This window comes from Vulpes vulpes, chromosome 11 (assembly GCF_048418805.1).
Source record: "Vulpes vulpes isolate BD-2025 chromosome 11, VulVul3, whole genome shotgun sequence".
Taxonomy (NCBI): Eukaryota; Metazoa; Chordata; class Mammalia; order Carnivora; family Canidae; genus Vulpes; species Vulpes vulpes.
Window position 1 is genome coordinate 83,251,117 of NC_132790.1, and position 13,867 is coordinate 83,264,983.

General features: G+C 42.7%; 2 protein-coding genes across 2 annotated transcripts in view; one reads left to right on the plus strand and one right to left on the minus strand.

Annotated features, from left to right (window-relative positions):
- Positions 1 to 7,851, minus strand: part of MSL2 (MSL complex subunit 2) — a 34,239-nt gene extending 26,388 nt beyond the window's left edge. The window contains exon 1 of the mRNA XM_026015488.2: positions 6,873 to 7,851. Coding sequence (XP_025871273.1) covers positions 6,873 to 7,014 — 142 coding nt within the window. The 5' untranslated portion in view covers positions 7,015 to 7,851. The remainder of the gene's footprint in view (positions 1 to 6,872) is intronic.
- Positions 7,852 to 13,062: 5,211 nt separating this feature from the next.
- LOC112932522 (proteasome maturation protein) lies at positions 13,063 to 13,630 on the plus strand. Its single transcript, XM_072727464.1, has one exon. The coding sequence runs from the start codon at positions 13,094 to 13,096 to the stop codon at positions 13,517 to 13,519; it is 426 nt and encodes a 141-aa protein (XP_072583565.1). The 5' UTR covers positions 13,063 to 13,093; the 3' UTR covers positions 13,520 to 13,630.
- The last annotated feature ends 237 nt before the right edge of the window (positions 13,631 to 13,867 follow it).

Below are 13,867 nucleotides of genomic sequence, written 5' to 3' on the forward strand. Positions count from 1 at the left end.
ATGCAGGAAGCCCGACATGGGACTCGATTCTGGGTCTCCAGGATCACACTCCAGGCTGCAGGCGGCGCTAAACTGCTGCACCACCGGGGCTGCCCTACAGTACTGTACTTCTTGTCTTGAACCATTACTATTTTTTTTAATTAGAGAGCGCGTGTTGGCGCGTGGGGAGAGAGGGGAGGAGGGGGGAGGGGGGAGAGGTGGGGGGAGAGGGAGAGAAAGCCAGTGAGCTTGAGTGCACAGCAGGAGGTGGGGAGGATGATCCTCAAGCAGATTCCTCACAGAGCCCAATATGGTGCTCGATTCCAAGACTGAGATCATGACCTGAGCTGAAACCAAGAGTCAGACACTTAAACTGAGGCACCCAGGTGCCCCCTGAACCATTATTTAAACTAGTATCATTAACTTTTCAGATGGTTATATCATAATGACAACTAACTGTGGATCAAACCTCTTTTCATCTCTTTCAGCATCTATAATAATATACTTTGGAAGCCCTCTCCCTAAGGCAATTTCACTTTGCATAAGCATACCTAACGAGGAATGAAAAAATGAACTAATTTTTAGAATATTAAAAGGGAAAACTGTAGCAAGATTTTTATTAGGATATCAGTTAAATAAATATATCTGGGATGAAAGTGTCATCTGCCAAAACAAATTACTAAATTCCTAAATATTGTTTTTCCTTACCAGCTTACCAAATAAATGCTCCCTGAAGAATTCTTCCCAGAGAGAATAAATGAACTTAAGCCCCAAGAAAAAAACCGGTAAACCAAACTCTGCTTAATACCAATCAGGTTTGCTTAAACTTTGCTCTAAACAGCTATTCAAAAGCAAATTATATAGAGAGGAAAACTCATTTGTGGTTAATTTCTGAAACTCTTACACAAGCAATAAACTTACAAGTGCTCTATTACAATGCTTGAGATTTTTTTTTCTAATACAGCACTTCCCAAATAACTGCTGATCTACTTATCTTTCTTCTCCAAACACTGAAGAACAAATGGGTAATGACCATGTGTCTTATTCATCTTTCTAGTCTAGCACTTAGAACAAGTGATTAGTAAAGATGTAATGAGTAAGTTTGAGATGAAAAATGATATTCTCCAAAAATGGTGGCACAAATGGCTAAGAAGCATATAAAGATAATCGACATCACTAATTAAAGAAATTGGAGGGGATCCCTGGGTGGTGCAGCGGTTTAGCGCCTGCCTTTGGCCCAGGGCGCAATCCTGGAGACCCGGGATCGAATCCCACGTCAGGCTCCCGATGCATGGAGCCTGTTTCTCCCTCTACCTGTGTCTCTGCCTCTCTCTCTTTCTATCATAAATAAATACAAAAAAAAAAAAAAAATTAAAAAAAAAGAAATTGAAAAAAAAAAAAAAAAGAAATGCAAATCACAACCACAGACATCACCTCCTGCCCATTAGAATGGCTACTATTTTAAAAAGAAAACGTTACCTAGGACGTGGAGAAATTAGAACTCTTGTTCTATTAGTGGGATTGTAAAATGGTGGATTGTAAAATACTAGAAAACAGTAAAGAGGTTCCTCAAAACAATTAAAAATTTCCATACCATACACAATTCAACAATCCCATTTCTGGGTATAGACCTAAAAGAACTGAAAGCAGGGTCTTTACAGTTATTTGCACATTCATGTTCACAGCAGCATAGTCACAGAAGTCAAAAGGTGGAAACAACCCAAAAGTCCATTAAATGATGAATGGATAAACGATACACACATACAATGTAATAATACTCAGCCATAAAAAGAAAGGAAACCCTTACATATGCTAGAACATGAATTAACCTTCAGGACAGTATGCTAAATTAAATAAGCTGGGGGATCCCTAGGTGGCTCAGTGGTTTGGCACCTGCCTTTGGCTCAGGGCATGATCCTGGGGTCCCGGGATCCAGTCCCATGTCGGGCTCCCTGCATGGAGCCTGCTTCTCCCTCTGCCTGTGTCTCTGCCTCTCTCTCTCTCTCTCTATGTCTATCATGAATGAATGAATAAAATCTTTAACAAATAAATTAATAAATAAGCCAATCACAGAAAAACAAATACTGTATGATTCCACTTATATGAAGTACCTAAAATAGTCAAATTCAGACAGAAAGTAGAATAGTGGTTATCAGAGGCTAACAGAGAAGGGTAGTTGGTTGATGAATACAGAGTTTCAGATTTGCAAGGTGAAAAAGTTCTGAAAATTGGTTTCATAATAATGTAAATATACTTATTATAGACTTGTACACTTTAAAGTGGTTAAGATGATGAATTTTATGTGTTTGCTGAAATGAAAATTTTTAATTACAGTGATTTTAAGTACAAATAAATTAGTTAAGTATCAATGAACACTTGGAAAAAATGTAAATATGAAACATTAATCTAACATTTATGTACAATTATTCAAATGGCCTTTTAAGGGTGCCAGAGTGGCTCAGTCGGCTAAGTGTTTACCTTTTGGTTTAGGTCATGATTAGGGGTCAGGGATCCAGCCCCAAGGCAGGCTCCCAGCTCAGTAAAGTCTGCTTTCTCCCTCTCCCTCTGACCACCCATCCCCCCCACCAGCCGCCCCTGCTCGCTCTCTTGCACAGTCTAATAAATAAAACCTTTTTTAAAAAGTTCAAATGGCCTTTTAATTTAGCTTCCATCTAAAAGTAGTTTAAAAAATAAAAGATAAGTAGTTTAAAATAAATCACTCCAAACTATATGTTCACATCTCACTGTAGAAGATTCTTACTAATTATAAATTGTTTGCTCAAAAGTATTTCTCCTAAAAGAGAATCAGAATTCTATAAATGGAGAAGATTCTTGAGATCATATACTCTAATTCCAATGTGGGTCCACAAACAATGGAAAATGAAAACTAATTTTTCACAGAGCTAAATCTATTTAATGTTAAGACATACACTTTACTCTGAGAACACATTTCTACTTTGAAACTTTCTCTTTTTAATACTAATTTCATCCATTCAACAAATACTTGAGCCAATAACTCTCAAGTGAAAGGACATAATAGTGAATAAAAAAAGCAAAGCTCTCATCCTCAGGAAATTACCTCCTTTTTAGTGGAAAACAAGAATACCAACAGTAAAAAAAAAAGATGACAGGGTTTTGTTAAGTCCTTAATATCCAAAACAAAACCCTGATTGGTCTATGTAACCCTATGTCAGTGGGAAACATTAATTAATCTGCATCCCTTCCCATTTTATAAGTGAGAAACTGGATGTCCAAAAGGTTTCACAATTCAATAAATCCAAAGTCAAAACTACCTGGTTTCTAGTTCAAACATCAAGAAAATCCCCATGTGCCTAAGTAGAGATCCAAACATGATAGATTTATAGGACTCCAAATATCCCAAAGACTAATTTTTTTTCCACTTAAGTGTCCTTCCAGCTCTAACAGGATTTGACTCTATATACCAAACCTGTATCATTTGAGGACTTGTAAATTTAGTGAAAAACTTAAAATCCCTAGGGCAGAATTTATCAAATCTCATCACGCTAGCAAAAGAAATTCTATTTTCAGATAAATGATAACGCAAGTCCAACATTTAGAACAAGGGGAAAGAAAGGACACAAAAATAGTACCCACAGTAATACTGTTTTGGTCACTGTTCCTGTGACCTAGAAAGTACAGTAATTCTCTGGAGCACCACTGTCCCATTCACTAGAAATTTCAGACAGTTTAAATATACAAAGGAACTGAAAAATAAACAGTGATAATCAGCTAATTAACATTTCAAAGAACCATGATACAAAACCTGTAGTTCCAGTGAATAATCTAGGTTCGACAATAATTGACCTGACAGTACAGTCTCTTCCCTCACCTCCTCCTTTCTCTACTTCTGTACAAAGGTGGGATATTAAGCATATACTAAGTGTCAGATACATTTTAATATGTGCCAGACAAGTCTATGCAACTTGATCTCATGAGTTCAACAGGTTTTCCCCCCCCACTTAAAAATAAACCCACATATAATGCAAATTTGAAGAAACAAACTTGAAAGTATAGTTATCTCCTTTTGTAGGTAAAGGAAACGGAGCCAAAAAGTTAAAGCAACTTGCCAACACAGTAACTGGAAGAGCCAAGATTTGAACCTAACTGCAAAGTTTGTAGGAGTCTCCTTGAATACTTCCTCCGAGTCTGTCATAAATACCAACATGCAAATGACTGAATAGGAAATAGTGGATGAGGCAAGAGGCACACAAAAATGTACCCCCAAAATAGTATTTTTCCCTAAGATATCAGAAGACTTAGACATAAAAGCTGCACCCAAAGAGCTGTAAGTGCCTATGACTGGAACAAAGGGTTACAGAGGTTCAAAGGACAAACGAAACTTTTTGCTGCAGTGAGCAAGGAAGAATTCACTGAGGGAGGAAATTGAGTTACACCATAAGAGAAAAGAAGTATTTTTAGACAGAAGAGACTTCAGAGAATTAAGGTGGGGAAAAGAGGAGACATGGGGCATGTATGTTTGAAAAGGCAAAAACATCGACCCAGCTAAAGCACAAAATTACATAAGAGAGCAGTTAAATGTAAGGCTGAAAAGGTTAGGATTGGGTCAGACTTCGAAAGGACTGATGAAATAAACTCCCTATTTACAGCACCAAGATAGAATTAAACTTTACATGTTTATTATCTTCATGAAGTAAGGTTGTACATGCTCTATTAACTTGAATGTATTTATGCTTTTCTAAAAAAAAAAAAGTGTAGGCAACATCTGATACAAAGATGATTAAATGCTGGATCTGAATTCAAATTGCTAATTTTTTCCCCATCTCCTGATAACCACAGAGTATGTACGAAGAGATGGGGAGTCAGAGAGGGTAGGCCTGAACCTACATCCTGACATTTTATGCCAGCTACTCAATTTTAATTAGGGAAAAAGTAAAACCCACAAATCTTTTCCACAGGATGGAGTAGCTTGAACAAGAAGGAAAAATGGCAGAGCCTCACTGTCAGAAAAATTCCCCTTGTGTTGCCAAGACTGGCTTTAAAAAAAAAGCTACAATTGGACTTTTTTTTAAATGTAGCTTTAATTTCATTTTTTAGGGTGGCCTGGGTGGCACAGCCATTGAGCATCTGCCTTTGGCCTGGGGCATGATCCTGGAGTCCTGGGATTGAGTCCCACATCGGGCTCCCTGCAAGGAATTTTTAAAATTTTAAAAAAATTTTTTTCATTTTTAAAATCTAGGTTAGAATTTGGGAAAATGTTCAATTAGACCATAACTATCCTGAACCCATTGACAAGAACTTAAAATTCCAAGCATCTACAAGATTCAAAACTACCATTTCACTCTTAGTTTAAGTTCCATCTCCCTAGTAAAAAGGAAACCTACCAGGATCTTTGAGTGTTAACCTGGATAATGACATCACTCACTACTGCTGTTCCAGCAGGCTAGGATGGGATGCCCTACGCCCTCTTTCCCATACATCGCAAGAGTAGCAATCTCCCCCAAAAGGAAGGTTTGTAGAAAATGAAGTTATAGCAGCTCTATCTCCTCGGTCCAAAACCATCAAAAGCTGTTAGAACATAAAAAGCAGCACCCCATAAAAACTGGAAGTGGGGTGGGGGAGTACCCTGAAACCAAGCAAATTCATATTTGTAAAATTTAAGGTGAAAGGAAACTTGGAATCTAGCCCAAAGCTCTCATTTCATATTAAGAAACTGAAGCCCAGGGCAGTGGTGATTTGCCCAGGGCAAATGCTTCCCTATAAAGGTGTTAAGTGTTTGTTACCAGTCACACTAGCACTTAATCACATTCTAACAGTTACTTAAATGTTTATGGGATTAAGTACCTGGTATGCAAAAAAACACAATCTCCACCTCATCTGCACCCCCCCACCCCCCACCCCCCACCCCGTCAGTGCCCTGCCCCAAAGCTGTATTCAGAAAATGATGCAAGATTCTCAAATGAATACCATATCCTGCTACAGCCACTACAGCCATAAAATTTCTTTTATCGAAGATAAGCCTGAAATGCCTGAATTTTTTAAGTTCTGACTAAACAAGTGGATCACAAGACCTCAAAATTTGGAGAACTGCTTTTTGACAGTTGCCATTTCCTTTGTACTAATGTCCACGTTTTTTGAAAAACTATTATTGGTGCATAGTTAATTCAAATTAGCACTTTTGAGACACTTCGATTAGAGAATTTAGCATATCCTCACCTCTCAAAAATAACTTGAAAGTACCCTACCCTGCACAAAATATTCGGGGGCGGGGAGACAACCACCACCTAAAGTAACAGTCTTCCAGGCCACAACATATTAAAACCAGAAAATTAGGAACAATCCTGTAAAAATCCCACCAACTAAAAAACAGTACCATCAGTCTTCCTGGGCTCACTGATTACCGTCAAACTGTCAAAGCATTTGTTGAAGAACACGGAGAAAAGTTTTGCACCGAGTTCACAAGCTGTGGGTTCATCAGACTATACCACCACCCACACATAACACCGGTTTGGGGAAATGCAAACACGCCACATGTACATTTTTTAACCAGGCTTAACCACGTTTAACAACGTAAGTGTTGTCAGCTCTTGCAAAGGTTTGGGGGGGGGGGGGGGGAGGCAATATACAAGCATACTTCACCTCATTTATAAAACCATCAATAGGAACAGCAAGCAACTGACCCGAGGCGAACTAAACAGTTCTGAACGTTAAGGCCGCCGTACAAAACGGTTTAGAAGGGCTGTCTTTCTGAAACGCTGAGCAAAAGTCCTTTGACGAGTTTCAAAACTAATGACCGTATGCTAATGCACAAATAACAAAAGCTTAACACAAACTACCACGCCGCCAAACCATTCCTGTGACCAATGCCTAGTTTTAAAACAAGCATTGAAAGGGAACAATAAAAAGCGTCTCACCGCAAACACAGCAAGAGAGGGACTGTCGGAAGTAAGGCAAGAGCCTGTTAATCTCTGTAAACGCCTTGGGGTCTCCGGGGTCGTAGTTGAGCACTAGGCGGCTCGCAGAAATGTAGAGAGCAGTAGCATTCACGGGGTTCATTGCAGACACCTCGACACCGTTGGCTCCCGGTTGAAAAGAAATTCCGGATCCAACTTTGTAAGCAGCCAGGGAACAATGGCGAATTTGCAACAATTCGGAGGAAATCAGAGAAGAACCACTGGCCAAAGTAGTAACCAAAATCCGTGCAAGTTTGTGGAGCTGAAGCAATCCTCCCACACATGGGGCCTTTGCGCCCCTCCTCCGTCCCTGAGACTTGCAGACAAAAAAAAAAAAAAAAAAAAGAGAGAGAGAGAGAGAGAGAGAAAGAGAAACCAGCGTTCGAGTTTGTCCCAGGCAGCCTCGGGGCGAAGAACGCGGCGGCTTCGGCGCTCGGGCCGGGGACTCGGCGCTCAGTCTAGCCCCGCGGCTCGGCAGGCGGCCTTCGCTGCATCTCCGGACGCGGAGGCACCTCCTCAGGGCGAGCTGGGCGGGCGCGGGAGCAGGCCCCGGCCCGGTCCGAGGGGCGGGCACGCTTCTCACGGGCTGCAGGGCCCTTACTCCATCACAGCGCCCGGCGCAGAGGTAGCGGCGGCGACGAGGAGGGCAGCTCGGGCGTCGGCTTCCTCAATCTAGTGCACCAAGCCGCGGCGGCGGCGAACGTTGCAGTTGCGGCTAGCGGAGGCCGCCGCCGCTCCCTCCATATCGGACGCGGGACCCGGACTGCGCCTGGCTCTCCGCCCCGGCGGTTACAAGCCCGCTGCTCCCTGAGGTGGCGAAACGGGCAGGAGAGTCCCCCACCCGACAGGGGAGGGCCGGGGAGGAAGTGCGCGGGCCGGCGGCGGCGGCGGCGGCGGCGGCGGCGGCGGCGGCGGGAGGGGGCGGGGAGCAGGCCCGGCCGGGCCGCGGCGGCGCCCCTCGCTCCTCAGTCGCTCACTCCGAGGTCACCAGGCGCAAGCGCCGCCCCCTCACTGCCCGGCCATCTTCTCCGCGCCGCACACACAGAGACTTCCTCCGCCAAGCACGACGGCCGCCGCCGCCCACGGCTCCCGCCCGGCCGCAGCGGAGGCGAGCGCTCGCACAGCCAGGCCCCGCCGCCGCCCAGAGCACACAGCAAGGCCCCGTCGCAGGCCCCTCCCCCCCGAGCCTCGCCGCCCTCACCCTGACTCCACGCGCCTCTCTAACTCGGTAGGGCCCGGGCTGCTGCGGCCTTAATGGATCCCGCGGACTGTCCGGCGCCTCAGGCCCTGCCGGCGACGACGACCGTTACCCCAACGGGCAAAGCCACTGTCATCCCCGAGACTCCCCCGCCGCCGTCGTCGCTAGCGCCCGCACGCATGCGCAGAGCACACTCTCACCCCTCCCCCCGCCCTTTCCTTTCCCTTCGCTTCCCTTTTCCCCTGCTTCTCCTCTAAGAGCCCCCTCCACGCCCTCCCGGAGCTACCGGCTCGCTCCGCGCATGCGCATTCCACTATCCAGCCCGCCGCCTTTCGCCCTTACGCGTGCGCCTTGACCGCCCACCCAGAAAACCGGATAAACACAGCAGCCCGCTCACGCCGGCCCCTCCCTGCTGCCAACCCACCCTGGCCTCACTGCGCATGCCTGGCCCTCCACTTACGGCTCTTAGAACAGAGCATGCTCTCTGCAAGCTGCCTGTTCTCTCTGCCCCTCCCCCATGCGCTCTCAAATTGCCTCCTGGGCGTGTGGGCTGTGGTGAAACGTTCGTTAGTTGACCCATCCTTCCACGCTGTGCGCTTTGAGCTGCTCGCACTACACCGCTCCCTCGGTCCCCGCCAACGCTGAGGCCCGGCGGGGTCGCGCCATGTGGCGCTCCGCCCTGGCGGCCTCTCCTCGCCCTGACTGACCACTGTGTGAGGAAACAGCCCCGCGCTGCCCCAAGCCCCGCCCTCGCGGCCTTTCTCCTGGAACGGAGCTCTCCGAGCACGGGAAGGGCGCTGCCGGGGCCTGCTCGCACTCCCGGAGCCCGGAAGGCCGGCTGCAGTCGGCGTGGCCGCGCGCCCAGCCTGCGTGCGGGCGACGTTCGCTCGGTTAGGGTCGCGGCCTTCACAGCCGGGCTCTTCCCGCGGCCTTCGGGGGCCGCCGACCAGGACCTCGCCTACCTCGTGCTTGGAGCACCGTCCCAATTTTTTAACAAGCATTTCGCCTCCTGTGTTTGCAGGAGACCGGGGAAAGTGAGATATAAATACACAAAAGCCTCACTTAACGTATGATTTCCCCTTGTCTCTGAAAGTACAGAACTTTTTTGAGGAGCACAAATAGAAACAGCATTAGGAACCATCTTTGTCTCTGAATACACCAAGGCTCTTCAGCATCGGTTTTTTTTTTTTTTTTTGCTGGAAATAAATGATCTACACATGTTTGCAAAATGAAATTTATGACACGTATATCTTTTGGGGCACAAATACAGTTAGTTTTAGGGACTTAGAAGTTAGGTAACAAGGGAACCCAGTAACTTCTGATATAATTTCTAGTGCCATTTGATGACAGGTTTATTTTTTTTACAAGGGCTATTATCAGCACTTAGGTATTAAGCAATAAGAATCTAACTTCCTAATTTTTTTTAGACAGCAAAGCAGAAATTAGAGAAAGCTGTGCAAAGTATTTCGTCGTCTTGTATCTGGAAAATGACACGTATTCTCAAATTATAGAACCCCCATCTTCCTTAGGTCGTTTGTTTGATAAGTGATATTTCTTGAGCTCACCTTCAAATAAAAGTTATATTATACAGTTCTGTTTTTATTCCAGACTCAAGTTCTCCTTCCACAAACCACAGGTTTTTTTCCTCCAGGAGAGCAACACAGAAGAGTAAAATAATCAGTTCTGTTTTCCATTCAGGCAACATAAATTAGCAGTCACCCTAGGCAAAGTGATTACTTTCAGGGCCTTAACCTTGCTGATTTTCTCGTAACCGGATTTTTTTTTTAATCACTTGAGATGTGTACAACCTAAATCAAGACTAATTTTATTTATGGTCTGTGTGAGAGAAAGAGACTTAAACCAGTTTTTTTTAGCCTCAGAAATTGCTTGCAACTGATAAGTTTATGGCATTTAGAAGCAAAGCATCTCCACATTGAAGTATATTGCCTGTAATAACTATTTGGTTGCTGGAGGCTTGCCTCAAAAGAAAACAAATGAACTGTTTATGGAAAATAAAGTGCTTAGATCAAATATTTAGGAGAAATATATAACTCAAATCTCAAGCTATCAACTTTATGTAATTTTTTCATAATTTATGTTCAATTAATATTTGGAAGTAAAAGGGTTAGGGTGGCCAGATCTAACAAAAATACAAGATGCCAGTTAAAAATTTTTAATGAGCTTTTTATTTGAGAACAGTTTTGAATTTTTGGAATTATTGCACAAATAGTACAGATAGTCTTATATTTTCCATTTCCCCTATTATTAACATCTTACATTAGTGTAGTAGGTTTGTTACAATTAATTAACCAACAGTAATACAATATTATTAAGTAAAATCCATGTTTTATTTATATTTCTTCATTTTTTCCCTAACGTCCCTTTACTGATCCAGGATCCCATCCAGGAGATCACATAACATTTAGTCATGTCTCCTCAGGCTCCTCTCAGTGCCCAGTTAAATTTTCATTTCAGACAAACAACAAACACTTGTTTCCTCTTTATTGTCTATATTTCCTTCCCATTTTGAGTTAAAGCTCCCCTTTTCTGTCTTCCCAGATTGGCAACTGCTTGCTTCTTTCATTGCACTTATGAAACTACGTGGCAGTTGTTGATGTAGCCCTGCCTTCTCCCTGTCACACTACAACTGCTAGAAGGTCAGAGTTTCTCCCTCTTTGACTTTTATCACCATTGTCTAGCATAAGGCTTGACATATAATGAGTAGTTAGTAATTACTAAAACAATGATGAATTGTTAGAAATGCAATAATATAAGAAAAATCCCCAGTACAGTGTATGGTACAAAAACAAGCATGGACAGGGGTTTGCTTTTCCTTAGGGAGAGACACAAAATGTCTTACAATTTTAAAGACAGTTCTTATCTCAGCTTGATCAATGTCAATTCTAAGATCCTTAATAAAACTAGATGTATGGATTGATTTTAAACCCTCAGAATAATCTATCAACAAGTATTTGTTGATTATACTCAAGCACTTTGGGAAAAATGAAGAAAATGCATAAGTAGTTGTAGTTATACTTTCAGAGAACAAAGATCAGACTGGCAGTAAGTGACAGGGACTTTCTGAATGGTTAGGCCCTTTATAAAATTATGAAATAATTGTTCGCCTCCCTTTCCCCGCCTCTTTCACCATTCTTTCTCTGCTCCCCCGACCCCCCCCCCCCCCACTTTTTCTTTCTCCACCAAAAACTGTCCAGAGGTAATGTTCCCTCTCCCAACTTCCCAGGTTACATTCTCCCTGACAGCCTAGATCTCCATTCCACTGCCTTCAATGTTATTCTCATCTGTTACATACAGACTGAATGTTTGTGCCCTCACCTGCTCCCCAAATTCATGGACTGAAATCCCAACCCCTACATGATGGTATCAGAAGGTAAAGCCTTTGGGAGATAATTAGGTCATGAGAATAGAGCCCTCATTAATGGGATTAGTGCCCTTACAAAAGAGACTCCAGAGAGCTCCCTCACTCTCTCTGCTATGTGAGGATACAATGGGAAATCAGCCTCATCTTCAACCCAAAAGAGAACCCTCACCAAGTGACCATGCTGGCACCCTGATCTCACATTTCTAGCATCCACAACTGTGAGAAATAATTGTTCGCTGTTTAAGCCACCCAGTTTATAGAATTGTGTTACAGCAGACTAAGCTAAAACACCATCCCTACCAAATTTTAACAAGCGTTTACTGTCACTGTGGAAAGAAGTCAATCTGATTAACCTTTATCTATGGGAGAGTGATAATAATTTAATCTAAACCAACAACAAATCAGAGACTGGCCAGAGCAAATACGTTTTTACTGGGAGCAAAAAACCAGGTGAAATTAAACAGGGCCTAATCCAAACTAATTCTTCCATTCTTCCCTGACTGCTGCTCCCTGTTACCAAAACTTATCTTCCATTTTCTGCTCCTTAGCTGTGGTCATACCTCTCCCTTCTTAGAGACCCTCAGAAGCGCTTCTCTCTGCGTACCAATCCCTGATGATATTTTTTTGGTGACTTTTTCCAGATCAGTAGATCTATCCAATGGTATCATCCAAAAACATTAATTTAGTAAATGTAGCACCCATTTATTTTATATCTCAAATATTAAATTGCCTTCAGCTTCTTTATCCCTACCTCTAGCCTAAACAAAGCAGTTTGCTTTATTGATCATCTGTCTAGTACAGTGCCAGACACATACTAAGGTACTCACTAAATGTTACTGTTTTTATTCCCTAACACACTTTCAACTCTATTCAAATGCCTATTAAATTTGTTCATTCATTTATGCAACCAACATTTATTGTCAGTTATATGCTAGGCATTCAGAATACAAAAATGAATAATTCAACAGTTTCCAGCCCTCAAAGAGTTCACAGTCTAGTTGAAATGGCAGCTATGTACATAGCTAATTTATAATTCAGAGTGGTAAGGATTTAAGGGATGCACTCGATGTAAATCCAAAATGTCTTAGCGGATATTTCTGCAACATTATGGGTTAAACAAGCTTGTGTGGACTTTCCTGGGAAAATAACTGCAATTATTCATAGCATTGTGTCTAAGGGAAAATGTGTTCTGCATTCCAAACAGTCAATTTAAAATTGAATTTTTGGAACACAGCCCATTTGTCCCTGGGGGCTGTCTATTTCTCCATTATCTAAGATCCCTATCTGTCTTAGGACAATGTATATCTTTTTACAACTCCCACCTGTTCCATATGGCCTGTGGTGCTAACTGAGGGTTGCTAGTCACCAACTTACTTTCCAGGGCTCAGTGCTACACAACTGAGATAGTCCTCCAGTCAAGCAGGTTGAGTCAAGCAGGTAGGACTAAAGGAACCTCAATCCTGAATTTGTTCAACACTTTACTATTAGGGAAGGTGGTAGAAAAAGGAAAAGTCCTTCAAGTGAGTGGTGAGACATTGCAGGAATAATATCAAAAAGGGATTGCAGAATAGGGCCGAGCGGCTGTTCACAGAGCAAGTGAAGATGAATACCAGAGGACTTGGATCTCAGCTGAAGGACAGTATTCCAGTTACTGAACTTTCAGCAAGTGGACCTTTTGAACAGCATGATCTTCTTCGAAAAGGTCTACCTTGTGTGAAAAATGAACTTTTGCCCAGTCATCCTCTTGAATTATCAGAAAAAAATTTCCAGCTCAACCAAGATAAAATGAATTTTTCTACACTAAGAAACATCCAGGGTCTGTTTGCTCCACTAAAATTACAAATGGAATTCAAGGCAGTGCAGCAGGTTCAGCGTCTTCCATTTCTTCCAAGCTCAAACCTTTCATTGGATATTTTAAGGGGTAATGATGAGACTATTGGATTTGAAGATATTCTTAATGACCCGTCACAAAGTGAACTAATGGGAGAACCACACTTGATGGTGGAATATAAACTTGGTTTACTGTAATCTGTTGTGCTGTTCATGAAAATAGAGGGGCTGCATGTTGTTTATAGTCATCTTTTTACTATAATTTGATGTATACAACATTAAAAGTACTGACACATGAGAAAAAAAAAAGGGATTGCAGAGGGAAAAAAAAAAAGGATTGCAGGAACAATGTCAAAAGGGGTAGAATAGGACCCCTAAAAATATCTAAATGTACACTCCTGGACAATAAAGATTTTTAAAATGATCTTTATGACTCACAGGCAGTCTAGAGACTAGGAATGAAGATTTCTAATGTGACGTTGAGAAAACTAGACTTTATGAGGCAATTATCTTTCTTGTTATTCTTGAACTTTGGGAGGTAGCCTG